At 36.4% G+C, this 26,998-nt stretch overlaps 1 protein-coding gene across 1 annotated transcript; it reads left to right on the forward strand.

Moving 5' to 3' along the window:
* The first annotated feature begins 105 nt into the window (after positions 1-105).
* Positions 106-26,474, forward strand: arrb1 (arrestin, beta 1). Its single transcript, XM_043258791.1, has 16 exons — positions 106-671; positions 17,506-17,536; positions 18,128-18,188; positions 18,483-18,527; positions 18,870-19,066; positions 19,180-19,239; positions 19,346-19,413; positions 19,940-20,075; positions 20,932-21,016; positions 21,102-21,174; positions 21,260-21,397; positions 21,476-21,559; positions 22,242-22,265; positions 22,666-22,736; positions 23,629-23,680; positions 24,372-26,474. Exons 1-16 carry the CDS (start codon positions 652-654, stop codon positions 24,481-24,483), a joined length of 1,257 nt encoding a protein of 418 aa, XP_043114726.1. The 5' UTR covers positions 106-651; the 3' UTR covers positions 24,484-26,474.
* The last annotated feature ends 524 nt before the right edge of the window (positions 26,475-26,998 follow it).

A 26,998-nucleotide genomic window follows, 5' to 3' on the forward strand; every position in this document is an offset into this window, starting at 1 on the left:
GGCGTGCGTTATTGATTTATTGCTTTGGGACCGTTTGGAACTGTAACGCGCCACCGCTTTAAACGATGTCAACGTCGAGATGTAAATAACGCCTCACCCGTCGTCGCTCGTCTCGCAGCCTCTGCGCAGTGATGGCGAGCTGAGAAATCTGCTCAGCGCTGGAGAATATCATCACCCTCACACGCATACCCTCACACGTCCAGAGAGGAGGGGAGACGAAGAGAGAGAGAGAGACGAGGAGAGGAAAACACAGCGGAAGAGCTCTGCTAGATACCAAACGGAAGCTTCTTGAGCGTTAGGATTTTCCAAACGGCGTCTGTTTCTCTCACGTTCTCACCTGAGGGACTCCTGAAGCGGAGGAAAGCAACGAGGGGTCGCTCGTTTTATTTGGGAAGCGCGGGGTTTGTCTGCTGGCGAGCGGCAGCGGAGATGCTCCTGTAATTGGATTCATCTGGAAAGCGCTCAAACCGCAAGGAGAGCTGCTTAAGTGACAGCGGCTCTCTAACGCAGCATAGTAAATTCTCTTCTTTCAGCCCGTCTCTTCGTCTTTCTTCTTTTTTTTTTTTTATCTCCTTCAGCTCCGTCTCCCTCTCTTTCGTCGGCAACCCCTCTCATCTTCTTCCCACAGCTGAAGAGTTTGCGTCGCACGCGATGGGCGATAAAGGCACAAGGTAAGCCGTTTGGAGGACATGTTTTTTTCTTTTTCTTTTATTCCATAGCTTGTTCTACGTATGACACGAGATTGGCTCAACGCAGTCAGTATCGCATCGCAGTGCAAGTTTACACCGGTTTCGATTGGTTAACCTTTTAAATTGCATTAAAGGGTCTTCAGTTGAAAACACAGGTCACGAAAGTGGGCTGAATTTGACCCTGCAAAAAAAAAAATGGACAATCAGCTATATGGATAGTTGCGTTTTTATCCCTTCCTCTCCGTGACCTAAACTGCAGGCCATCAGAAACCACTGCATAAATGCATCCCATTTGTTTCATCTGTTATTCATTTGCTTCAGTTGTCTCTAGGAAGGCTTAGAGGGCGGTGGAGGTATCACACTGTTCTGGCATTGATATTTGACATTTCACACAAGAGCACGTTTGACCAGGATTTTCAAAAACTCTCAGCAGGGTTGTGAACCGGTTCGATGGGCGAAACGCACAGCTTTATAACAACAGTTCACTGATTTAGGAAATACCCCTGAGCCCTTCGAACCTCCAGCGTTTTAAGTAAGTAACTTTATGTCAGCGTGCAGCATGTTTGTTTGGGCCAGTGACCACCCACTACTTTAAATGAAAATTCTGACATTAATTGCACATTTCGTTGCGTTGCTTTCTTTGCGCAAGAACATTGCATTTTTGGATAGTTATTGAAGCTATAAGCACTTCTATAGAGAGACAAACGCATGCATAACAAACAGGCCAAAGATTTATCATCTTTGACTGCGACTGTATGAAATTCTCCGATGCAGAGTGTCTCGAAAGTGCCGTCGTGATTCACAATTTGAAGCAGAACCACTCAAAGTCGCGTTTAACCTAAACCGCCAATGAACTACAGCAAGCTACAGCTTCTTTTAAACAAAAGCACAGGCCTTTGTGATCAACTTAAGCAAGAGAATGGGAACTTCGGAGCATCTTGGAGAGAGTTTTACTGTGCTGACTGTCGTAACCGATCTCAGCGTGCTGTTTGAACGCTGAATAAAGAACGACGTGACTCACGACCCTATGATAATTTGTAACCGGTGATTTGGTGGCTAATTCGTATGAGTATGATCTCATTTGTTATCTGTTTTCCTGCTTATGCACTACAGATGTTTAGGGTGGAGAACTTTCATGCTTTTTGTATTTTTTTTGTCCTTTTTCGACCTCAGTGGTAACAACCAGAGTAACGCACAGAGTCGTATTGGATCGGTCCCATCAGACTGATACTTGATACGAAAAAAGGCCCGTATCCGACTGATATGATGGAGTATCAGATCAGCGCAGTTATGTGATACACATGAAAATGTAAATCTCAGAGGACAGGGGAACAGCTGTGCTTAGTAATGTCTTGTTTACTTGCTAACGATTCCTTCGACATCGTTCAAAGACGTGATGTGAGGATCTCACGACCATTGGACATTACAGTGATTGCTCTTTTCTTGGTTTGGACTTCGTGATTATGACATTAAATACCTGGAAACTCCAACAGATTGTTGCTTGACATTTTGAGAAAGCGCAGTGCACTGATCAGTGAAAGATCTGATGAAAAGCCACCTTAATCTGCTCATGCTAAACTTTATTTTGCTCTATATGGTCGCACTACCTTGCATATGGTCATCCAAAATGATTTTCTCTATTATTATGTCAGTTTATACCGCTTCTTTATAAGATTTAATTAAGGCTTTATTGCCAATAAGACATTGGTAATACTTTACAGTAGCTCAATTAGTAAGCATATACTGCGTTATGAAAAATAATTTAATTTAATTGCATTTGACTTTAGATTTGATTTCATTCCGATTATAATAATTGATTCATTCAAACCTTACGTTTTCATTTCAACCAGTTATACAAGGTAAAACGTAAAGACCACGCACACACACATATTTTTTAGACATTAGCCAGAATGTTGCTTAATGTTGCTTTTATGTCAATGCAATTTGTATTAATTATTAATTAATTAATTTCTGGCTTTTGCAAAATAATATATAGTATATGTAATTAATATATTGTACATTTTATGTATTATGTTAACTTGCTAAATTAACTATAATACGAAAGTAGATTTTACACCTAAAGGATAAACAGGATGCAACAGGATAAAAAAAAAAATAAAAAAATTGTTAGTCAAATAAAGTCAAGTCACCTTTATTTAAAAGCTATTAAGATACAAAGCACTTTACAGTATCAGATAGAAAAATAGTGTGCCAATAATTTAAAATGACACACAGAGTCAACTTTTTAATATTTAATTACGTACTAAATTATACCCTTTGTGTTTATTATTTGTATAATATTCACTTTAAATGAATAACATTTGGAAATCGTTCCTTTTTTTAGTGTAATAATGCGTTTTCAAAATTTTAAGTTCAGTAATAAATTTGTTAATATACAGTATAAACATAACATGAATCATTGTGAATCCCATGTGATGAACCCCAGGTTAGGAAGTTAACCTCAACAGGTAATCTCATGCTCAGATCCTAATAATTTGTTACAGTGTGGTGTGACCAGGATTACTTATTTACGGTCCAAATTAAAACTGACAAAGAATAACGTACACGTGAAGGACCCATGCACCATTAACAAAAGATATGTGTATTCACCAGTGTCCCTGTACGTCACATGTTTGATCGTTAGAGCCGGCCACTGCAAATAAATCATGTCATGAAACAATCAATTGTGCTTCTCTTTAAACATTTCAGAAGCATGCAACCCACTGAAAATCTATGGAGTCGAACGATCGGCCATCTCTTACGACCTATTAAACTAGTCTTGACTTAGCGTAAGTGTTTTTGGCGAGATAAAAATGAACGAATCTAATTCAGCACTGATGCGCTTTTTAAAATTCAGAGTTGATTTCAAAGTTTCCGGTGCAGTAAGCAAGTTGCCTTTAATGGTTTATTAAAGTGCTTTTTAGTTCAAAAGCCTTCAGTTGTTCTGTTATGTATCTACTATGCAGTGATTTCAGGATGGGCGTCCTGTGGGTATTAGGATCTATTAAGTATTCGATGTGATCCATTGTTCACTGGGAATGATTTTTATGCTTGTGCGTATTACGGAGCTCTTCAGTACCTTTTGAATTCTCTCGGCAAATCTGAATCTCTCTTGACCACTTAAATAAGAGTTTGATTGTCCAGAACTAGTTGTGCGTGATTCTTTAAGAGGCAGCTGCGAACAAACTGATATGAGGATATTAAACTGATATTATAGACGGCGTGTCTTTAAACCTATAATGTTTTTGTTTGTGCCAATTTTGTATGTCGCTCTTCTTCATGGTGAAAAACACCCCTAACCAAAGCTTACGAAGAGAAACTTTTACAGTGGGTTTAGAAAGGCATTTTCAAACCTTTAAATTGCCTTTTTTTTTTTTTAGCTAAAATTACAATTTTAGTGCGTGCACACTAAAAAACTGTATTTTGACATACGCAACGGTATTAGACAGGAAATGTCTTTAGATACATCAGAATGATGATTTATCATCAAATGTACTAAACTCCTGAATGTATTCTTGTGACCTTTTGACCTGCATGACACAAGGAAGCCATTTAGATTTGTCATATATAAGGACATATATCTGTGCGCTTTTCCTTTCGCTGATGCAGCAAAACACAAACATATATATATATATATATATATATATATATATATATATATATATATATATATATATATATATATACATAAAAAGGTCTATTTATCTGTCCCAGAATTCAGATGTGAATGTATGGTGTGATTAATAATGGTAATTTGAACAAAAAAACTATGCAAAAACCGCCTGTTAAGTAATTAATTGTACTTTAAGTTATAATATTTTTAAAAATGCAGATCTGATGTCCAGCCAGGACGCACAAATGAAGTTACTTGCAACTTACTTACTTAAGACACAAAACACGCACTTACCAAAAATAAAAAAATAAAAATGACATAATTTGTAAAAGTAAAAATGAAGTTGTTACAGCATGCGAAATTTGCGTGATGTTTACCAAGGCAATACGAAAAATGCACTGTAAAGTACTAAAATATGCAAAAAAGACGTACTTGCCAAAACAAAATGAAAATGTGTTGAGCAAAAGATATTTTGAAGAATGTGGTTTACGGTAGCCATTGACTAGCACTTTTTCTATAATGTGGAATTCAGTAGCTACCATCAACTTACGTTCTTCAAAAAAAAATGTTTGTCCTCAGAAGTAGAAAGAAACTCGTACAAGTTTCTAATCATTTACAGGGTGGGCAAATGACAGAATTTTGATCCTTTGAACGAATTGAACGATCCTTTTAAAATGCACAGTTAACAATCACAGCTTGTAAAACACTGTCACTCTACTTGTTTCAGTAAAGTTCTAGCAATCACAGCTGCCAGGTTTTTACAGTGTACGCCGCGGGATGTTTTATTTTCACTTTAAACTGCAGATTTTAGATGCGAGTCGCTTCCATTTAATTTGATGATTAGCATAAGCGGCTCTATTCACTCTATTATAAAGGATGGAAGTTGTTAGCCTGCGAATGGCATGTGAGTGGGGGGGGCTTTGCTCTCAGCTCGCCATCTGAAAGGGCACGACCGCTGTTTGTTAAGAGCACTGACTTCATTTATTGATTGGGCCTGAAAGCCTCTGACATAACCGTGAGCGAAATCTATTGCCACAGCAAGATAGTCTCAAGCAGCTGCCAATAAACTGGTTGTCTTCCCCTGTGTTTTGTGCTGTTCTCTTTATTCGTGGAGCGCTGAAGAACGGCTTTCTCTTCTTTACCATCTGATTAGCTTATCTTAATGAGCACAACTCACTACGGCAGAGGTTAGTCAGTGATCGTCTTGACCTGGTAATCTTTCTCTCAGCTGTAGTTGCAAAGAATGATTCACTTTTCATGAATAGGGCACGTACAAAAACTAACTTTCGGTGAGGTAGGAGATTTTTGTTATATATATATAATATATAATACACGTGTTTATGTCTATTGAATACATGTATGTGTACTGTGTATATTTATTATGGATATATAAGTACACACACAGAGTGTATGTTAAAAAAATTATATATGTATATGCATTTTTATATTTTCATTAAATATATACGTTTGTATTCATGCATTCATAATAAATATGCACATGAATGTGTAAACAAAAACGTATGTGTTAGATGTGATTAATTGCATATATATGAATGTTTAATTAAAAAAGCATATATTACTCATAGAACAGCAAGTGAAGTAACACATTGAATTAAACACAAAATTATGTAGAAATTACGTAGTAAATATAGTATGTAGTAGATAATTATATTCTTGCATATTTCGTTTTATTTACAACTTAAAAAAGATCAAGAATCACTATTTTTGCATATGCATATATATTTTTAGATTTGAAAAATACAACAACCCGCGTAAACATTTGCTCAAATGCAATGAAATTATTTATCTGTCTGCCCACTATAACGTAAAAAGTTTTAAAGAAACATTTCAATAATTATTTTTTTTTTAATTTCTTTATTATTATATTTTTGTTATTGTTATTGCAGTGGGGGAAATCATGCATCGCCACATCATACATAACTTTCTTGATCACTTAAAATTGTTTTTAGAAATAGCTTTTGGAATTCAAATAAATTCAGTTTTCAGATTTTCACAGTCAGTTACAGTCAAGAAGGTCAGGACAAGCGAAGAAATGCGAAGTGCCAAGTGTCAGACAGCTTCTGAAAACATCTGAAAACATTCCAGTCTATTTTATCACGGACCGTGTTCAGTCTCGTATTGTTAGGACGGTGTGCGAGTGTCTTCTGCATTTGCCTTCTTGTGGGAATGGATACTGAAGTCCATGTAGTCAGGAGAATGAAGACTTGCATGCGTAAGACCGACAGAAGCAAGCATGGCGGTCATGCTTAGCGTGCTAAACAGAGAGGGCCTGTCATCTATCCTTTCCGCTTCCTCCCCCAGTCAACCCCCACCTGCCTCGATCCCACCCATGCTCTTTGTTCCTGGGCCGCACATCCTGTGTCTTCAGAGGCCGGGGACTGGAGCCTGGGATGAAGAGGATGCAGTTGAACACAGATTTAACCTGTTCTTAGATGCAGTGGAAATGCGGAACGCGTTTCACGGTTAAACGTACAGCTTGTGGTTGAACTTTGAGCCGGTGCTTGTTGAATAAATATATAAATAATGCAACTAGTTGTGAAAAAGCTGTAGGAGTCGAAATGATATGTTTTTGATTCAAGGAGATTAATACTCTGCTAATAAGACCAACACGGGACTTCTTAACAAGCTTAACCAGCAGTCGTCCTTGGTTAATCGGCTTTTCCAGCTAAGTTTTGCAGGTCAAGGATGCACCGGCATTAACTACGATAAGCAAGCAGGATCGCACAAATCTCTCTATTAGGGAGATATTTTCCCTGTTAAGTAACTTTTAAATATGTTTTTTGCCTTAATAAACTCCAAATTGACTTAATAATAGTTGTTAAGGTAGGAATAAAGTCATACTCCGCCCTAAAATGTTGTATTTATCACTTACCCACAAACCAGTAGACGCTTCTTTCATCTTTGGAACACAATTTAAGATATTTTGGCCCGGGAAGCTTGTGACTGTCCCATTGACTGCCAAGAAAATGGCACTTTCAAGGTCCAAATAAAGCATTGTCAAAAATAATTGTGGTTCAATCAGAATTTTATGAAGCAACCAGAATACGTTTTGTATGCGAAGAAAATAAAAATCACAACTTCATTCAACAGTTCATCTCCCCCCTGTCTTTTCACCATAGCTCCATTTTGGAGAATATCAGCTGGACTCCGACTGCGTACACTGATATGCCGTTTTCATTCAAGTCAAAGCATAACACAGAACAGCGTACGTAGTTTGCATCCAGCGTCTAGCGGATACTCTCCAAAATGGCGGAGAAACACGGAGGAGACCAATTGTTGATGCGCAGCATTACCTAGTGAGTCTGAACACCTTGCTTAGCTGGTTCAGGGGTGGTTAATAAAGGTTGGAGCTAAACTCTGCAGGACAGAGGCCCTCCAGGAACACGTTTGGATACCTCAGATATAGTGCATGAATTAACACACTGGGACCTAGTAAACTGGCAAGTACTTCCTCCTCTGCTTTTATTCTGTCTATTTGTTTCTTAGGCTGAGTGATGAGCGGCATGGACAATGTTTAGCGAACATTGGCTTAAATTTCATATTTATGTTCTCTTTCTCATATAATGCAATTGTACGGCGTCAGAAAGCTAAATGGTTCCGTTTATGATACATTCATCTTCGTTTTCGTAGGTTTGTAGCATCCATTCCCATTCGCTTTTCGAAACCGTTAACCCTCTCCATTTGCGTTCAGCTAATGAAAATCAATTTGAAACAACATGGAGGTAAACAATGCCAATCGGGTGAACTGTTACTTAATTTAGTAACAGTTATATCAGAATATTTGTATAAAAACGGTAAAAACAATACATCCTTTTTGAATATGCCACCCTGAGAAAGAAAACACATTAACTAATTTAGACTGAACGAGGTCTAAATAATTAACTTATTTAACTACACCAGTACCCAGTCCTGCTGCTTTAGCTTAAGGGTGTAGTAAAGATTGCCTATACTCTTGCATGCACCGTATTTAAAAATTCATACATACACTTTGAAATCACTTACTGTATGTTGCCTCGCTATTAAAACTTAGAGTGAGAAAGCACATTATGGGCTGAAAGCTTCCTGGTGCCTCTCAGGTTTAATTTCATGAAGGCTTTGTGACATGTTTATGTTAACACATAATCTAATGCTTTTAGGGAACACCAGGTGTCTATGTATGGCCAAATCCGCCATTGTAGAGCTAGCGATGCTGGATACATCTTTCCATAAAATAACATTTAGGTTACACATCGCTGAGGCTTTAACATGCATATGCTTATTAGGCAATATTGAGGTAATATTGAGGTTCCTCAAAGCTCAACAGTTACTCATTTTCCGAATCGGGTTGTTTGATCTCATGGTTATATTTATGAAGACTATAATCTCTCTGGAGACCGTCTGTAAGTTCTAGTGAAATGGTTCCACCGAAAAAACATATTGTTGGATGCGTCTCTAAACGTCTTTCTCTCTGCCATAACAGAAGAATAGTCTAATCTCGTTTTTTTGGAATGATGATAAATGTAGGTCAGGGAGACTGCTGCCACTATTTGTTTATTTGTTCTGAGAAAAGATTGAGTTCTTAAGGCTTCATGCGGTGAGGTCTACTGTGCAGTGTTTCGGTGACCCAGAATTTTGACATAAATCATGTTGTAATTGCCAGGATTGGCATTATGTGGTCGTAAACTGTGTCACAATTGGCAGGCCACCACAATGTCGCATTTCTCCAACTTTTACAGTATTATAAATATCAAAATAATAATAAATGTTAAGTAATAAAAGTGCAACGTAGACATTAAAAAGATGTCGCTTTCAACGTCAGGTTTTTAGAAATGCATTATGCCCCAACAATAGATTAGCATATTTATACACAATTCAAAAGTCTGTTTTTCTTTCTAAGGCTGCATTATTATTACTATTATAAATAATAATATAAAAATCAACATAATTACAGTTTTTAGTGTCACATGATTTTTCAGATATCATTATAATATCCTTATTTGATGCATAAACTTTACATTTAATTGATTACAACCTGATTATATAAAAAAAAAACACTGTGGTTGGCTCTAAAATTCCCAGTTTTGGTAATATTAAAAACGTTGTCTGCGGCTAATGGTGATTTGCACATTATTACAGGACATGAATACTGGGAACCAAATTTCCGCTCAGATGACTCACGGTTTTATGGCATGAGAGCGTTATGTGCTCAGCTAATATAATTAATTTTTAATTCCTTCCTGGTTCAATTTGTAGAAACAGCCAGAACAAATTAAAAAGAATCACAAAAAATGAATAAATCATGTAAACAACATACATGTATAATTGATGTCCTGGAAGTATGCATGTATTGATCATGAGACAATTTCAAAATTCTAGCATTAAATATATTTATTAATTAACCTGTCAAAAATGCCAAAACGTATAATAAGAAATGGGCTGTCAGGTGTATATGACCATCGCTGCGTGATACTCTTTATAAAAAAATGGAACATTTATATCTGCAAGATACTATCTTTTATTAATGGTAGGTTTTGGATGACTATTTTATCCAATTTTAGGATTTAAATTCTTTACTTAGAGCCTAAGAAGTTAAATCAGATATTTTATTAGGCAGATAAAGGAGCTTGACAAAATAAAGTGAACACCTATGAAATTTTACATTTTAAAGTGTTATGTCAAAATTTTAATTAGGGCAACAGCCAGAATATGTCTGGCTTTTCACCCATGGCTTGTAATAAACCCTGCTGAACACCATAACTACACTGATATACAAACTGAATTAAAAAATGAAAAAGAGATAAGAATGAATTAAAGATTAATCAATCAATGCATTGCTATAGAAACCAGATTCTGCCACTAAATAAAAAATATAAAAAGCTAAAGACTTTTTAATCTCACAATTTTTCCTCAGAATTGCGTGATGGAAACTCACAACGGTGTGTTGTAAAGTCAGAATTGCAAAATGCATTTGTGAGTTTATATTTTAAAATGATGAGAAAATCAGAATTGTGAGATGTAAATTTCAATTGCAAAAAAAAATAAAAAAATTAATTCAGTGTCAGCAACGGGCTTACATACATTTTAGATGTCACTTATTCAAAAGATATTGACAGTTTTAATGGATTATTTTGTCTAAACCATGTTTACAAACACATTTTTTTTAATTAGGTATTTATACATATTTATAAATATTTCAACTGTATGGAGCAAGTATGCGCCAGACTTTTTCAGTGCAAGATTGTATATTGTAGCTCTGATCATTTGCATTAGTGACAAAAATTTGCTTAGAATCTGGTGGGAAAGACTAAGTGTTAAATGAAACATTTTACAGCTTTAATAAGGATGATAATGCCTTAAAGGAATAGTTCAACCAAAAATGAAAATTCTGTCAAATTCTGCCAAACAAAAGGACAATATTTTTTAAAAGGTTTTTTAACCAGGCTGTTTTGGTCAGCATTGACATCCATAGTAAGAAAAAAAAATACTATGGGAGTCAATGGTGACCCAAAACAGCCTGGTTACAAACATTCTTCAAAAGATCTTCCTTTGTATTCATCCGAACACAGAAACAGATTTGGAACTACTTGAGGGTGAGTAAATGATGACAGATGATCTGCAGTGGTTAGGACTGTATGATGATAAATATGAGTATTTGAGAAGCCATTTCACCCAGATATGCACCTCAATTGACCCCTCACTGGTTCGATTCACAGGCGATCTGACCAATCATAAATCTGAATTTGTGATCTTCAAATGACCGCAGGGTAAATTAACTTTGGCTTAAAAAAATGTTGTGCGCTGACGTCTTTTTTCGTGGTTGAAATAAAATACTCTCTGATGTTCATTCATTCATGTTTATTTTATGCTTTAAGTAAATTTGAAAAGAAACAATAATCACATGGCGCTTGAACTCAAGTGCTACAGTGATACAGTAATTAGTATTTATTGTTTGAATTTCTTAAAGTATAAAATATAAAACAAACAAAATATAAATCAAAATACAAAAGTTAAGGCTTGGTTTCATACCTAAAGTAACCTGCTCTGTTTTGACTGTTGGCTTGTTGTCAGTTTCCTCTTTGTTGCATGGGAACATGATGTGTGGCTTATGAGCAGCATGGCTTATCTGAGGTTACAACAGTATCTAAGTCTTTACAAAGGGTCATTTGGGAAGAAAAGACAATCGCGACTTCTGTGTTTTATGACGACAATAAGCGGTACACTTGGAAACAGTGCTGTTGTGATAAACTACAAGAAAAAGTAGAAGAAAGTCATTGTATTAAATGCACATGTGGATGCCCCACTGTTTGTGTTGTTGACGGTCTCAGAAAGGTTTACACCCTGTTGACACATGTACTTACCATTGTCCACTTGTGATCAGATCGCTGAAAAAGAAGGTTTCTTCTGTTAAACATAAAATTAATTTTTACGAATGTTGGTATCAGTTGGTGGTCCCCATTGACCCTAAACCCTGTGGTTACCCATATTCCTCAAAATGTTCAACAGAGAATAGAAACTGGATTAATTTGAGGATGACATAATTGTAATTTCTTTTGGTGAACTATTTAATAAGTAAGCCATTCAAAGATTGATTTCTGGGAAACTGTGGATACTGTCTCCTCGTTGCTATGAAAATGAGTTTTTAGCAACCAGTCCTACAAATCAACGCTGACTTAACCACTGGAGTGATTTGAGATGAGGGTATCTGTTTGTTCAATCAGCGGTTGATGGTTTGGGGGCGTATTCGGAAGAGCTTTTCTGTTTTATTCAGCGGCGCAGAAATGATATAATGCTGTTTATATTGATGCTGCCACGTTAATTATTATCCCTTTTAATAAGGAAAAGAGTTTTTAAAATAACCTCTCCAGGTCTGAGTATTAAAAATTGGACACCTTTTGTAAAAGTTCAGACCATTATGATCAGTTTAATTTAAAAAGATGACAGAACAGAGTGAAGAATCTCTAGTTATAATCGCATCTCGTTTTATCTCGCATCCTGCCCTTCCTATATTCATGAATATTTTGTTACTCAAGAGCTTTGCTTTTTCCTACTGATAATTTCCTCACTATTTCTCACAGGAAATCATTTGATGTGAAAAGGCTGAATATTTTTCACTGTAATTGCTGTAAATGATCTAAATCACAGTCTGTCATTATTGTACTGTCAGTACTGAGCTAAGGGACTGTAATAAGAGGCTCCACCGTGTGAGCAATTTATTTAGATGAAGACAGTTTGACTCTGGAGATTGAAGCGAGGCCAGCTGAACGGTTGCTTCTCTTCCCAGGTGTTTGCATACACATGGCATGTGCAGGAGCGCTCTAGCTGCTAATCAGCTCTTTTTCAAGAGACATTTGGTAGTAAGACATACTTTTTTGGCTCTTGAGTAACATTGCCAGCTGGTGACTGAAGAGGAACCCTTGGGTTTCAAAAGAATCTACAAATGACAAACTGTATTTTTAGTAGTCAATTTTTTTCAAATTAGTTAGGACATTAGTTTCCTAAAAGTATCTATGACTATAGACTGTCATTCTAGAGATGTTAAAAGAAACGTCATATTTTACATGATAATTGTGGAGAGTTTTTACTAGTAACTTACAGAAGGCTTAAAAACACAAACTATAGTGAACAATGATTTTGCTGTAAACACTGCTGCACTCCATTTCCGAAAGTATTCGCTCACCTGCCTTGACTCGCATATGAACTCAAGTGACATCCCATTTCTAATCCATAGGGTTTAATATAACGTCAGTCCACCCTTTGGAGCTATAACAGCTTCAACTCTTCTGGGAAGGCTGTCCACAAGATTTAGGAGTGTGTTTATGGGAATTTTTAGACCATTCTTCCAGAAGTGCATTTGTGAGGTCACACACTGAGGTTGGACGAGAAAGCCTCGCTCTCAGTCTCCGCTCTAATTCATCCCAAAGGTTTTCTGTCGGGTTGCAGGTCAGTTAAGTTCATCCACACCAGACTCTGTCATCCATGTCTTTATGGATCTTGCTTTGTGCACTGGTGCACAGTCATGTTGGAAGAGATAGGGGCCAGCTCCAAACTCTTCCTACAAAGTTGGGAGCATGGAATTGTCCAAAATGTCTTGGTATGCTCAAGCATTCAGAGTTCCTTTCACTAGAACTAAGGGGCCAAGCCCAGCTCCAAAAAAACAACACCACACCATAATCCCTCCTCCACCAAACTTTACATTTGACACAGTGCAGTCAGACAAGTACCTGGCAACCACCAAACCCAGACTCATCCATCAGATTGCCAGATGGAGAAGCGTGATTCGTCACTCCAGAGAATGCCTTTTTGGTGTGCTTTACACCACTGCATTTGACGCTTTACATTACATTTGGTGGTGTATGGCTCGGATGCAGCTGCTCGGCCATGGAAACCCATTCTGTGAAGCTCTCTTTGCACTTGAGCTTTTTTCTTGAGCTAATCTGAAGGTCACATGAAGTTTAAAGGTCTGTAGCTATTGACTCAGTTCAAATGGCCTACCACTTCGTGGCTGAGTTGCTGTCATTCCCAAATGCTTCCACATTCTTATAATACTGTGGAATATTTAGGAGTGAGGAAATATGTTTCACTACTGGATTTGTTGCACAGGTGGCATTCTATAACAGTTCCATGCTGGAATTCACTAAGCTCCTGAGAGCTCAAACGTTTGTAAAAAAAAAGTCTGCATGCCTAGTTGCTTATATTTTATACTGTGGCCATGGAAGTGATTGGAACACCTGATTTTGATTATTTGGATGGGTCAGCGAATACTTTTGGCAATATAGTGTATTTGGTCTCAGCAGAAGACTGCACAGGTGGAGCTGGGGAAGGTGGAGGGTTTCTGGAGTGTGATGCAAAGTATTTTAATGTTGAACCCAAGCTCTTTGGAGAGAACCAATCAGCTGTGACACTCTTTATCTCTTTATGACACTCTTTTATGATGTTGTCTTTATCTCACGCAGAGTTAGATCTATCTGATTGTGCCATCTAGAGTTTCAAGCCAGAACTTTTTTTTTTAGGTTTTGTTTTCTTTGCATCTGATCTTGCAAACGAAATTACACATTTAAAATACACGTTTTTGAGCGTTCATAGGATTTGATCAATATACAAGCAATTTCCCATGTTACAATGTATACAGTATTGATGCTTTTGGGAACTATGCCACAGGAATAAAGTACTACCTACATACTACCAAATTCTGCAGGAATTGTTGTAGGAAATCTAGATAGTATCCAGCTCTGAATGGCTTGGTGTCCTACTGACCCGGGCTGTAAAATCAGTGCCCTAATATGGTAATCTGCATTACAAAGCAATTTAATTAAAGACATGGCACTAAATGGTAAAAGGCATCATTCATTACCATGCTGATTATATTTTTAAAGAGAGGTCTCTTTCACTGAATGCCAGTGTGCTTTCAGGGTACATTTCTCTATTTAAGCAATGCCAGCTGTACCATGGTAACTTAAACAGAGAAACTATACTGACAGTGACTGATTTGCATTTATTCATCAGATGCTGTTATCTGGCGTAAACATCGGGAAAAAAACTGCAATTTATCAGAAGCTATTGCCAATAATTTTTATTATCTTCATAATTCAGAGACTGCTTCAAAAACTGGAAATAAGAAGTTTTAGACTGAAAAGAGAAGAAGCAATTATTTATTCCATTCACTAGTGGTCCATAAAAATATAGAGCTTGGCATAACTACAAATATTATGTATATGCCTAATCTTGTCCATGGCATTTCAAGATTTTATTCATTATTAAAGTCATGACCAGGTTTTCGAAGTAATTATTTAATCGAAAATGATTTGTTTTAGCTTCGCTTATTTTATATGAAGTCATTTTAAGTCATCTTAAAGCCCATTTTGGGGTTAAAATTATGAAGCCAATATTGTGGTTTATGACAATTCTTTGTTTTTTGCATAATAGGCTGCACATCAGTACCATTACAACCACTTCAAATGCTGTCTTCTAATGGTCAAGCCATAAAAATCCCACAAACTCGTGTTTTTGAAGGCGCTAATGATTGACACTCATTGCTTTAATAGTAAGCAGCTTTTTGCTAACTGCCAAGAGCTTCATCATTACACACTTTTTATTGTACCAAAATGCTTCCTCTGAAAGCCTAATGTCCATTAATGAGGACGCTCCTCTAATAAGGATGTAAAGTTGAGAGGATGTGCTGGAGCCCAGCGGGATTTGTGGAGACACCACGTCTAATTTACAGCAGCATTAGGACTTAACAGAGAGGAAAGCTGGGTAATTTAATTGAAGCCCTTTAACTAGAACAAACATGCCTGTAGGCTATCATTAGATATGGCAGTAAAAAGACTGAGAAGTATAATGCTGAGAAGCTTTTGTGCTTCACCTGCCGAACTTTAGCATTGACAGCAAGGTCTTGCCTGATCAAGAGTTCTTTGGCTAGCAAGGTACGACTTTAGGAATAACATTAACACTCAGTTTTGATAGTGTTCTATCTTCTACACAGGGCCCAAGACCGATCTAAATTATCCAAATAGAAATTTGTTACCCATTCTCAGTTGAAAAGTGCTCAAAAAACGTTGCCCGGAGAAATTGTTCAAAAAGTGGTCCAGCCTAAGACTTTCTTTCATTTTTGGAACACAAATTAGGATATTTTTAATAAAAGGTTTCTGTCCCTCTAATGAAAGTTAATTCCTTCAAAACTTTGATGTCACCAAAAAACCCAAAACAATCAAATAATAAAAAAAATAGCCTATGCCTAATCTTAGGTTAGTCCATTTTTATTCATTTTATTCAAGATTGGCACCCTTAGTTTTTGTTAAAAAAAAAAAAATCACATTTTGTTTTGCTTAGCCCACTAACAAACCCATTTTTGTTTCGCTTAGGCCATATACAAACAGATAAAACGCCTCGGCTTGCCTTTAAAAATTTAGGCCATCACATCGGCAGCAAGGCTGATTTACGACTTCGTTTATTGTTGTTTTGCTGTAGGGTGCTGTCTGTGAAAGGATTGGCTGAACTGTGGATGAGGAGATGTGTTATTATTTCAGTACCGCTAAGGCACCCGACCTTTCTACGGATACAGAGAAAAAAATATATTAGGATTTAAAAAACAGTCTCAAAAAACAAGCAGACAAACTGTCAATGATTTCTTAGTAAATATTGTAATTGTGGCCTGTTTATAACCATGAATATAAACAGTTAAGCAGTTTTGCTATATTATGCTTTGAGTATACTGTGTGGGGAAAGTTGTACTAATATATTTGACTTTATATACAGAGCCTTGAGATAATAAAATGTATGTGGGTATAATTATAGTAGTTGTTGGAGTTATTAATTTATGTGGTATTGAGGATTATGGAACCTGTATTTAAATTAATAACAGTTTGGTGAAGTAAGAAGCCTAATATTTGGTGATGTGCCTCATTTTCATGCTTAAATGATGCACACAAGATTAAAATATTGATCACGTCACCAATCTCAGTCAACTGAAAGACATGCCATGATGTTACAGTTTGTACATGGTTTATAAATTTCATTAGTTCCCTATTGTGCAAGACGCAGGCAAATTTGGCAAAGAACAAAAAAGGTAGAATTGTATTTCGATGGTCTACTATGTGGCCAGTAAATAACGTTGCAACTACAAGTCAACCAGCAGTAATTAGAGTATTAGTAGACTGTCTGTTTAATAACTTCTAACATCTTCTAACATCATAACTTCTCTTTATTTGAACATACCAACGGTCAGAAACTTGCAAGTATATGTTAACCTTTTCTACTAACCCTAAACCTACACTAATAGTCTACTCTGAGAGTAGACATGTAGTTGCAAATTAATGAGAATTGTTGGCATGTAGTTACAAAGTTACTTACAGAATGTCTGAAGTGGACCATCAAGATAAACTGTAACCCAAAAAAACTTCAAGTGCTGTTAGACAACGGAAAAAAAACAATCAACATTACTGGGGCAAGTTTGGCTGATTTGATGAAGTAGTGACTCGCATACTAAAAAATTCTGCATGATATTCAAATAAATCACAACTAGAAAACAGAAATGAGTACCTTTAAAGTAAAGATCATCCAGATTGCTTGTTTTAAGGGTCTTTGGCTTGTCACAAAGACAAGTGTGATTTCTCAGGACACCACAAACTTATCTCATTTAAATAGCTACATCTTAGCAATCTTTAGTGTATACTATCGTCTCACGATACTCTTCTGTTTCCACAGGGTGTTCAAGAAGGCTAGTCCCAATGGAAAGGTAATACTGCATTCATCATCTCTCCTTTGAATCTGATCCTGCAAAGTTTTTTTTCTGTCAGCACAGCCTGTTATGAAATGGTTATGACTGAATAACCACAAATATTGAGCAACAAAGTACCTCTTGTTCCAAAATTTGATTTGATGCTTGTGACACGGTTAGCCAGACGGATGGGTCCCGGCTCGCAGTGGTTATGCGGTTAGCATATAGCCACTAGTCTATATGTATCATTAGCAGGGAGACATGCGGTGCGCCGCAACAGTCCTTGAGCAGGAAGCGGGCGTGGGGCGAATATGAAAGAGGGGCATGTGACTCAGCACCCAAGCCTTCTGCTAAGATGGGACAGGATCGGCACAACGCCACCATTACAGAAACATATATTCGAATGAGACAAATCAGGAACGGGCTTTAATGGAAAACGCACTAAAAAAACCGATTAGTGCTCATAACTTCATAACAGCATTCATTTAGCAGGGGTAAATGAAAGATAAATATAAAACTGCACATGCATAATGGAACAATTTCAGTCCTGTCTTTTGAATAGTTTTACGTCTTGTGCTAATGCTGTCATTTTATGATCGGCTTTCTTAGTTAACCGTGTACCTTGGTAAGAGGGATTTCGTTGACCATGTGGATCTTGTGGAGCCTGTCGGTAGGCAATAACATACATAATCTTATCTTATAGCTTCACTTTATGTAGTAATCACATTAGATTGTAATTATATTCTAATTTACAATGCCATAAATATGTATGTGCACGCAATGAAGCTGCTTGCAAATTAAAAATACTAATTTACTAATGTAGTAAATATTTGGACGTTTATTTTTAATACGGAGGATGATGTTTTAGATTAAAAATAAATGAATAATAATATGATAATAATTTTATAGCTAAGCAGGTATAAAATATGGCTTTTAAGCTATAATGTGTTGTTTGCTCTTACAGATGGCGTGGTTTTAATTGATCCGGAGTACTTAAAAGAGAGAAAAGGTGAGATTTTTATTGTTTTTTAAAGTGTCACTGTACAGCAATAACCAAACGGTTCCCTGCCTGATAGATTTTTCTCCTGAAATTTCAGAAGAGATCTTTACAAACTGTGCTCACATTTGAAAGACAGAGATGAACTCAAACCTCTCTTGTTACATGTGTCTCCAAGGCTAATATCCGAGCTGTGCTTTCTACATTCATTTTACAGCTCTGTACACTTACCCCGTGTCAATAATTTTCCCTTTTGTTGATGGTTTTCTTTCATTAGGAACAAGAAGCACAAAGTTGAATGTAAATCCTTTAACCATACAGTTATTGAGACGTTTGTTTTTATCTTTTCTCAAGTTTTTGTGACCTTGACGTGTGCTTTCCGCTATGGACGGGAGGACTTGGATGTTCTCGGCTTGACGTTTCGCAAAGACCTCTTTGTGGCCAACATCCAGGCCTTTCCTCCTGTGCCTGAAGAGAAAAAGAGCTTGACACGTCTACAAGAGCGACTGATAAAGAAACTTGGAGAACATGCCTACCCCTTCACCTTTGAGGTGAAGCTTCTTATTTTGTGCGATATTGGATTAAGTTTTGATTAAGTTTGCCATCTTTGTCATATTTCCGCCGCGATTTCATTCTCATCATGTCATTTAACATTTTCTCACAGATTCCTCCGAACCTCCCCTGTTCTGTCACGTTACAACCAGGGCCAGAGGATACAGGAAAGGTATATTTTCCTTCAAATAATGTTGGTTTTGATACATAAGTAAAAGGGCTTTGCTGAATTGTCAGAGTTGCACACTCTAGAGTAACATTTACTCCTATCTGCAAAGGCCTGCGGGGTGGACTTTGAAGTGAAAGCTTTCTGTGCAGAAAACGTTGAAGAAAAAATCCACAAAAGGTAAAGCCTTTTACAATGGCACCCAACCGAGTAACTGACACGAAGCAACACGTGAAACATTGCCTTTCTTTGAAACGTTTGAAACATTGGGAATGCTTTTTCGGAAAACATGGGAGAAAAATAAGGCAAAAAATGATTTTCGCTTGAGTACATTTGAGAAAGTGTCTTATCGTGATGGCTTGATCATTATTTATCTGGGTTTTTGTCAGATTCAAATGATTGGTCTGTCTAACAGGCAACACTACAAGCAATTTGCAAGCAAGTTTTGTAATCACAATTTTTCATAATCACAACAAGCCTGGGTCGTGAAGAGAAAGGATACTTAAACAGGTTATTTTGTTGAGGAATGATGTTCTATTACTCTTAAACGGTCAGAATTATTATTATTATTATTTTTTTATCTGTATATAAGGACCCACAACCAACACAAAAACTGTCCTGGCAACCGTTCACAACATAGATCTTGTAAAAGTCAATTAATGTCACGCATTATGATACGTGTGCCCCATTAACTGCCATTTTACAGGAATTCAGTGCGTCTTGTCATCAGAAAAGTGCAGTATGCTCCAGAGAAGCCGGGACCGCAGCCAATGGCTGAAACCACAAGGCAGTTTCTCATGTCAGATAAACCTTTACACCTGGAGGCCTCACTTGACAAAGAGGTAGGATTGTCTGGTTGCTCAGCTGGTCTAAATAAGATTGAATATCTGACTACTGAGAAAAGACAACATCACAGTAATGCTCATTAGTAACCCAAGTTAATGCAATGACAATGGGTACATCTAGTGACGGAACCAGGGCATAACAACTGAATTCCTGCAGGCACGATGTTACTTATAGTAGTAGTATATAATAATAATAATAATTTAAATGTACTCTTATTTATTTACTTAGATTTTTTTTAAATATGTTGACCTCGTACAACATTATCGTAACTTTAAATAACAAATAATAATAAAAATTTGGCATGAATGTATAATGCTACCATCGGCGATGCATTCACAGAAACCATGACTTTGAAAATGTATTAGATTTATTTAGTTATAGTTTTAGCCCTGGGATCTTTTATGAAATCATCACCTTTTCGAAATCATTTAGTATCAGCATAAATCTGTTCATTGTAAACCATAACATTTATTTCAGTATGAACAGAATTTGGCTGGCTATGAAACCAGTTATATTTGATTTTCGTTTACACTTTATTTCGATAGCCCACATATATAAACCTAAATGTTGTGTATCAATCATTAGTGCAATAACAGACTTCTTGCCTGTTCCTTTCACGTGTGACTGACAAATATGTATCCCATTAAGTTATTTAAAAGCGGTGTAATTAAAATGGGTGGAAAATGCATACATGCATCTTAAATATTTAAGTTGAATGTAGACTATAATATAATTACAACCATGCCTTCTTTTTTAACAAACGCATATTGTGCATATACAGACCTTTTTTTCCCTATGCTGTCATTTACTCTTGTTGTTTGCATGACTTTCTTCGTGCTGAATATCTTTCAGATTTATTATCACGGTGAACCAATCAGCGTCAACGTCCATGTTACAAACAACACAAACAAGACAGTAAAAAAAATTAAGATATCAGGTCATTCAGTTATTCACGTGAACAGACTTTGTATTTACAGTAGCGTATAGTTAAGAAACAATAACAATTATCTGTATTGTTGTAGTGCGTCAGTATGCTGATATCTGCCTCTTCAACACCGCCCAGTACAAGTGTCCAGTAGCGACAGAGGAATCAGAGTAAGTACTCTGCAAACCAGACACTCGGTTTCTGTATGAGAACAAATATCTTAACAACTGCTCTTTGCTTTGTGTTGTGTTCTAGTGATATTGTGGCCCCCAGTGCTACGTTTTGTAAAGTATACACTCTCACACCTTTCCTGGCGAATAACCGAGAGAAACGAGGCTTGGCTCTGGATGGCAAACTCAAACACGAAGACACAAATTTAGCCTCAAGTACATTGTAAGTACGCTCTCTCAATTGAAGGTGATGATATTGTTTATTGTAATGTAACTTTTCCATGGCATTGGTTCTCAAAAGGTTAAGGGAGGGAGCCAATAAGGAAATCCTGGGCATCATTGTCTCTTATAAGGTGAAAGTGAAGCTGGTGGTGTCTCGTGGAGGGTAAGTGTGCATTTTGGTCACCCTGGAATAAACTTTAAGATTAAACAACTGTCTTAAGATGGCACATTTGCAACACATTCTCACTCCCAAATTGTCAAATACTGGTGCCTGGTCATGCTAAACATATCCATAACTCCCTTCATAGCAGTGTTTAGTAAAGGCAAGGGCCGTTCACAAAAATGTAGTTATTATTATCATTATAGCTGGTCATATCATTATAAACCTGCACAAATGTATTAACAATTCAGTTGTTTTCTTAAAATGAAAGATTATAGGTTTATCTTTGTTTTCTTTGGAATGAAAGAGTTTTATTATACAGAAATGCCGAAATGCTTTAACAGCGTTAAGTTGTTCATGTGCATTAAATGAAATAAAAATGCAATTCAATATAACTAATTATATGTGTGGAAATGTTACACATTTGAAACCTATTTGTTTATGTATTGAGACAGGTACCAGTCAAAAATCACACAAATGGTCTTTTGGATCATGAGATGTGCATGACATTTACTACAGTTTGTATAAAATGTGTTTTTTTAAGCTATAAAGGTAGACAGGTGGCTAGATAGATAGATTTGACCCTTTATATATTTTAAGGTTACACTGAAATTACTGCCGAATCAAAGTGTACTGCTTATTATTGTACTTCATTAAGATCACGTTTTATTTCTTTATTTTTCAGGTTGCTTGGAGATCTCGCCTCAAGGTACTATAATTTTTATGTTTATTCCCATTTTTATTAATGTGTGCAGTTGTTTGACACACTCCCCTTGAAACCGGATTAAAGCTGCTCTACAGTGAGTTTCATTGACTAGGACTGACCGTATACTGAAGAGTCTGTCTTAAACAGCTGACTCCAGCCAATTGTGCACATTAGAGATTCCTATAAGTAACCAAGCCTTTGGCTGGAAGCACAGACACTTGAGAAGATGCCATCAATTACTAGACCATTTGTGTTGATGCTTTTAGGCCAGTGGTTCCAGCAAGTTAGCGCCTCGTGAGTGGTGGGACTGAGATTTGGGTGCAGCGTATCCTATGGCCAGGATTGATTTGGTTACCGTGCCTCTTGGATGCTTTACTCTCATGTTCCCTGTTTCCCTTTTCAGTGATGTTGCCGTTGAGCTCCCCTTTACATTAATGCATCCCAAACCATTGGAGGAATCGATCTACAGAGATGGTATGTCACAGATATCCTTCTTTAATCTGCTTTCGTATTTCTTTGGTGAACTAGTTTAAAAGTAGGATTTATTTTCACCATGATATCAGTTACAACTAAACACATACTTTCCTTTGCACGGGAAATGTAAAGGTATAATAAAACATGTGACGGCTGTTCATGAGTGCCACGATTGCAAAGAAAAATCCACCATGCCCTGCAGAATCCTTAGTTTTCCAGCATCTTGTGCATATTTGAAGCCTGTATGATTTTGAGATTCACCATTTCACATTGGGGACAGTTTAGGGACTCAAAATCAACTATTAAAATCAGTTCAAACTTTCACTGATGCTCCAAAAGGAAACAAGATGCATTAAGAGCCGTGGGGTGAAAACTTTTGAACAGGATGAATATGTCCAAAGTCACCTACCAATTTACCTTCAAACGCAATGTGATCTTCAGTGTGAAAAGATGGATCTCAAATTTCATACAGTCATATATACAGTCTCTAAACTGAGCACTATTCTTCAGAGAAATCCTTCACACTGTTCAGAACAAACAAGGGAGTCATAAAACAAAAGATCATCCAGGTTAACACAGTATTAACAGCCATGGGTTCCCAAACTTTTTTGTCTTGTGGTCTATATGTAAAGATCTTTAAAATAAAAAAAAATATCTTACTCAGGACAGTACAAAAAACCCCCCCAAAAATATGCATTTTGTATAATCTCATAGCTTGTTAAATATATTTTATATATATATTAGTTTTGCGGTTGTTTGATTAGGTAGCTGCTAGTGGTTGAAACTTTAGTAGCAAAGAAAAAAGGGGTATAAGGGGTTCTTTAAGTGGGAAATTATGCCTATTACCTACAAAGTGCCAATCAATATTCTCTCTGCAACCTTCTTGTTTTAGCTCCAGAAAATGATGCCCCCATCGACACAAACCTCATTGAATTTGACACAAAGTAAGTGGAAGTCTTTTCCATGCTGTAATTGACCTACTAAACTGCTTGTTTTTTGGTTATACTCCTTTGGTTATAATTCTTCTGTTAGTTATTCTTTTATTCGCGTACTCTCCTTGTCATACGTTTGAAATTATTGGGCTTTTGTAAGAAGTAAAAGTAAAACGGTAATACTGTAAAATAATATTACATTTTATAGTAACTGTTTTCTGATTGAATTCTGTATACTGTAATTCATACATAATGCGAATATAATGCAATACATAATGCAAAGCAGAATTTTTTTATTTCATTTACTTATATTTATTGTCACATGATCTTTCAGAAAATGTCTATTACAACAGATTTTAGCTTCGATAACGATAAGAAATGTTCTGAGGCATCGGATCAGCATATTAGAAGGATTTCTAAAAGATCGTTTGACACTGAAGACTGGAATAATAATTCTGAAAACTCAATTTGTAGTGAAACCTAATCTAACCGGTGAAATGAAATGGTCCTGATCCTGGTTCAGATTCTATTCCACTTAGCGATTCCGGTTCTTTACAAAAAAAACCCCAAAAAACCCTGTTTGTTTTTGATTGTTCACTGCTTATCTGTCTTTACTCCTTGGTTATAAGAAATAATAATAGCTTGTAATGCACAGCACAAAAATGTAATCAACTTATATGTTTCTCTAACTTTTTGTCTCTAGTGACGATGACATCATCTTCGAGGACTTTGCTCGACAACGACTGATCGGGGCGAAAGATGACAAAGACGAAGATGAAGAGGGTGCCGATTCGCCCAAACTGAATGACAGATAGATCGCAGATAAGAGTTTCCTGTGTTGTGCCGATACAAGAGACCCTTTTGAGATAACCTGGAAAAATGGGACACCCTTTAACACGCTCACAGTGGTGAAGTTGTTGTGTTCTTGTTCACATTTGTCTCTTCCATCCTGCAAGGGTGTACAGTAAAAACTTAAGTGTAGAAAACGTGACCTTGTCGTCGGAGCGATTAGAAGGTGAGGTTTTAGTTGATTGGCCGGCCACCGAGTGCCTCGGGTGTTTGAGGGTCTTTTAGGGTTGAGGCGATGGCTTCTCATCTTAGCTAAATCAAACGTCAGTGGTAGCATGCCTTTGTTGTCGCTTTGTTTTATAGATTCTTCCTTTGGTTAGAACTGAGGAAGATTTTAAGGGCCGTGATTTAGTTTTGAACCATATTTAATGTACGGAATTTATCGTTTTAATGACTGTAAATGGAACTGGATTTAGTATTTTTTATTATAAAAGCTGCCAAATTGAATCATCTTTATAATGTCTAACGTCTCAACTGAGAGCTTTTGAATCGGTCATGCAGAGTGACAGAAAGAAGTATTTTTTCCCTCCCAGTTTTCGGTAAAATATGTTACCTAATAAAAGTTATGGATACACAAAGTTAAGTCTACATGGTACAATGCAACAACCATTTATTTTTGTTTTCTCTTAGCAGTCAATTTCAATTATTTCTAGAAGTGGGTTTCTATGAAATCATTTCATTATAAACAAAGCCTACGTATCTTCAAGGGGACTATATATTATTATATGCTATTTTTTACCCAAGTGAAGCTTCTCAAACAGAGCACCTATGAATAGTCATGAGCTACAAACATACCAGTTACAGTCTCTATTCTGAATAAAGCATGTGTGTGCTCACATCTGTCTCTTCTGTGGAACAGAAAAGAACTTAGAAGAATGTTCTGGTATATTTTTCCCCAACGCTATCACTATTCATTTATAAGCTGTCATGAAAAATCATTACTTTGCCTTGCGCCATGTGCATATTGTATGCATATTGTTCTGAATGAACAGGTTTGTGCGAGGGAGAAACCAACATTTAACATTTATTCGTAAATAATCTTTCCAGCACTCTGGAACTGGCTCAGTTTTCGAATTAATTATTTAATAATTCATTGACTCAAACGAACAACTCGTTGAATTGAGAATTGGAGAATCAATTGGACAGTTCTAGCTCAACTGTTTACTACTGTGCTCTTTTTTAGAGCTGCTTTACAGCAGAATTTAATTTTCTTTGTAATTATTGAAACACTATTTTCCTGTTTAACACTGTAAAGCTGCTTTGACACAATATGTATTGTATAAAGTGCTATATAAATAAAGATGACTTGACTTTAACAAATCAAACACACTTTGGACACAGGCTCACGTGGAATGCTTCTGTGATACTTTCAAGGCGCCTTTCTCCATACGGTCCTTTTTGAAGCTTGAAAGCTCTAGTATCCAAAAAAACCCCCAAAAAACAACCAGCACGTTCCTTAAACTTCTCTTGTGTTCCATGAAAGAAATAATGGCGAAATAAAATAACAGTGAAGAAATGATGACAAGAGTTTCAAATTTTGGGAGAACCTTTAACTTCATGTCCACACCCCTCTAGACCCAATCAGTAATTTTCTGGACTTGAGAGCCACTTAAACGAAATGAATTGGAAATGTAGCCATTTACACATTGCGAAGTTATTATTGTACTTTCTATATGAATGAGGCCTTGATTTACTGCATGAAACATCAGAAATTTGTATGTTTTGTGAATGAAACATTTTGTAAAAAAAGAAAGAAATAAAGAGAGAAAAAGTGAATGAATAACTTAAAATAGATTGTTAAGTGAATTGGTATAACTCCCATGTGCTGGATAAACCACAGTTATATAAAATAAACTTTATTACAGACATAAGGCAAGATTTGTCAAGAAATGGTGTTGATGATTCAATGTAATACAAAATTACAATATATTAAATATATAATGCTCTATGTATCAAAGTCTTGGTTTCTTCTTTATAATCTATGTATTTACATTTAACGTAACATCAAAATTAATATAGGTACAACATACAGTTCAGATGAAGACTAGGTATTTGGACACTTGGTATGCAACCAAACAGTTAATGTATTGCAGTGCATACGGTCCCTATAATCACAAAAGAACTTTCAGTTGTGTCTAATTGTGTCATTGTTATAAAATTTCTCCTTGCATCAGTTCAAATGAAGCCTTTCTGTAGCCCGAACAGAAAAGTATGGCACCGCATGGGCTTGATTCCCCAGGAAAGCAAGAACTGTGTGAAACAATGTGTACATTGAATGCAGTGTTGCACTGGATAAAAGTCAAACTGAGATGAGTTACAGTATGAACACAATGTGATTGCTCATTACAAACTACAGGACAAAATCGATACTCTATTCCCAATAACCAAATATGTAATAATCAATGGTAATTGTTAGAATGATTCAGCGATCGTCATGTGAAATTGATAGTGCAGACCAAACCATACGTTGCAGAGACTTGA

The sequence above is a fragment of the Puntigrus tetrazona genome, chromosome 15, assembly GCF_018831695.1.
Source record: "Puntigrus tetrazona isolate hp1 chromosome 15, ASM1883169v1, whole genome shotgun sequence".
Classification (NCBI taxonomy): Eukaryota; Metazoa; Chordata; class Actinopteri; order Cypriniformes; family Cyprinidae; genus Puntigrus; species Puntigrus tetrazona.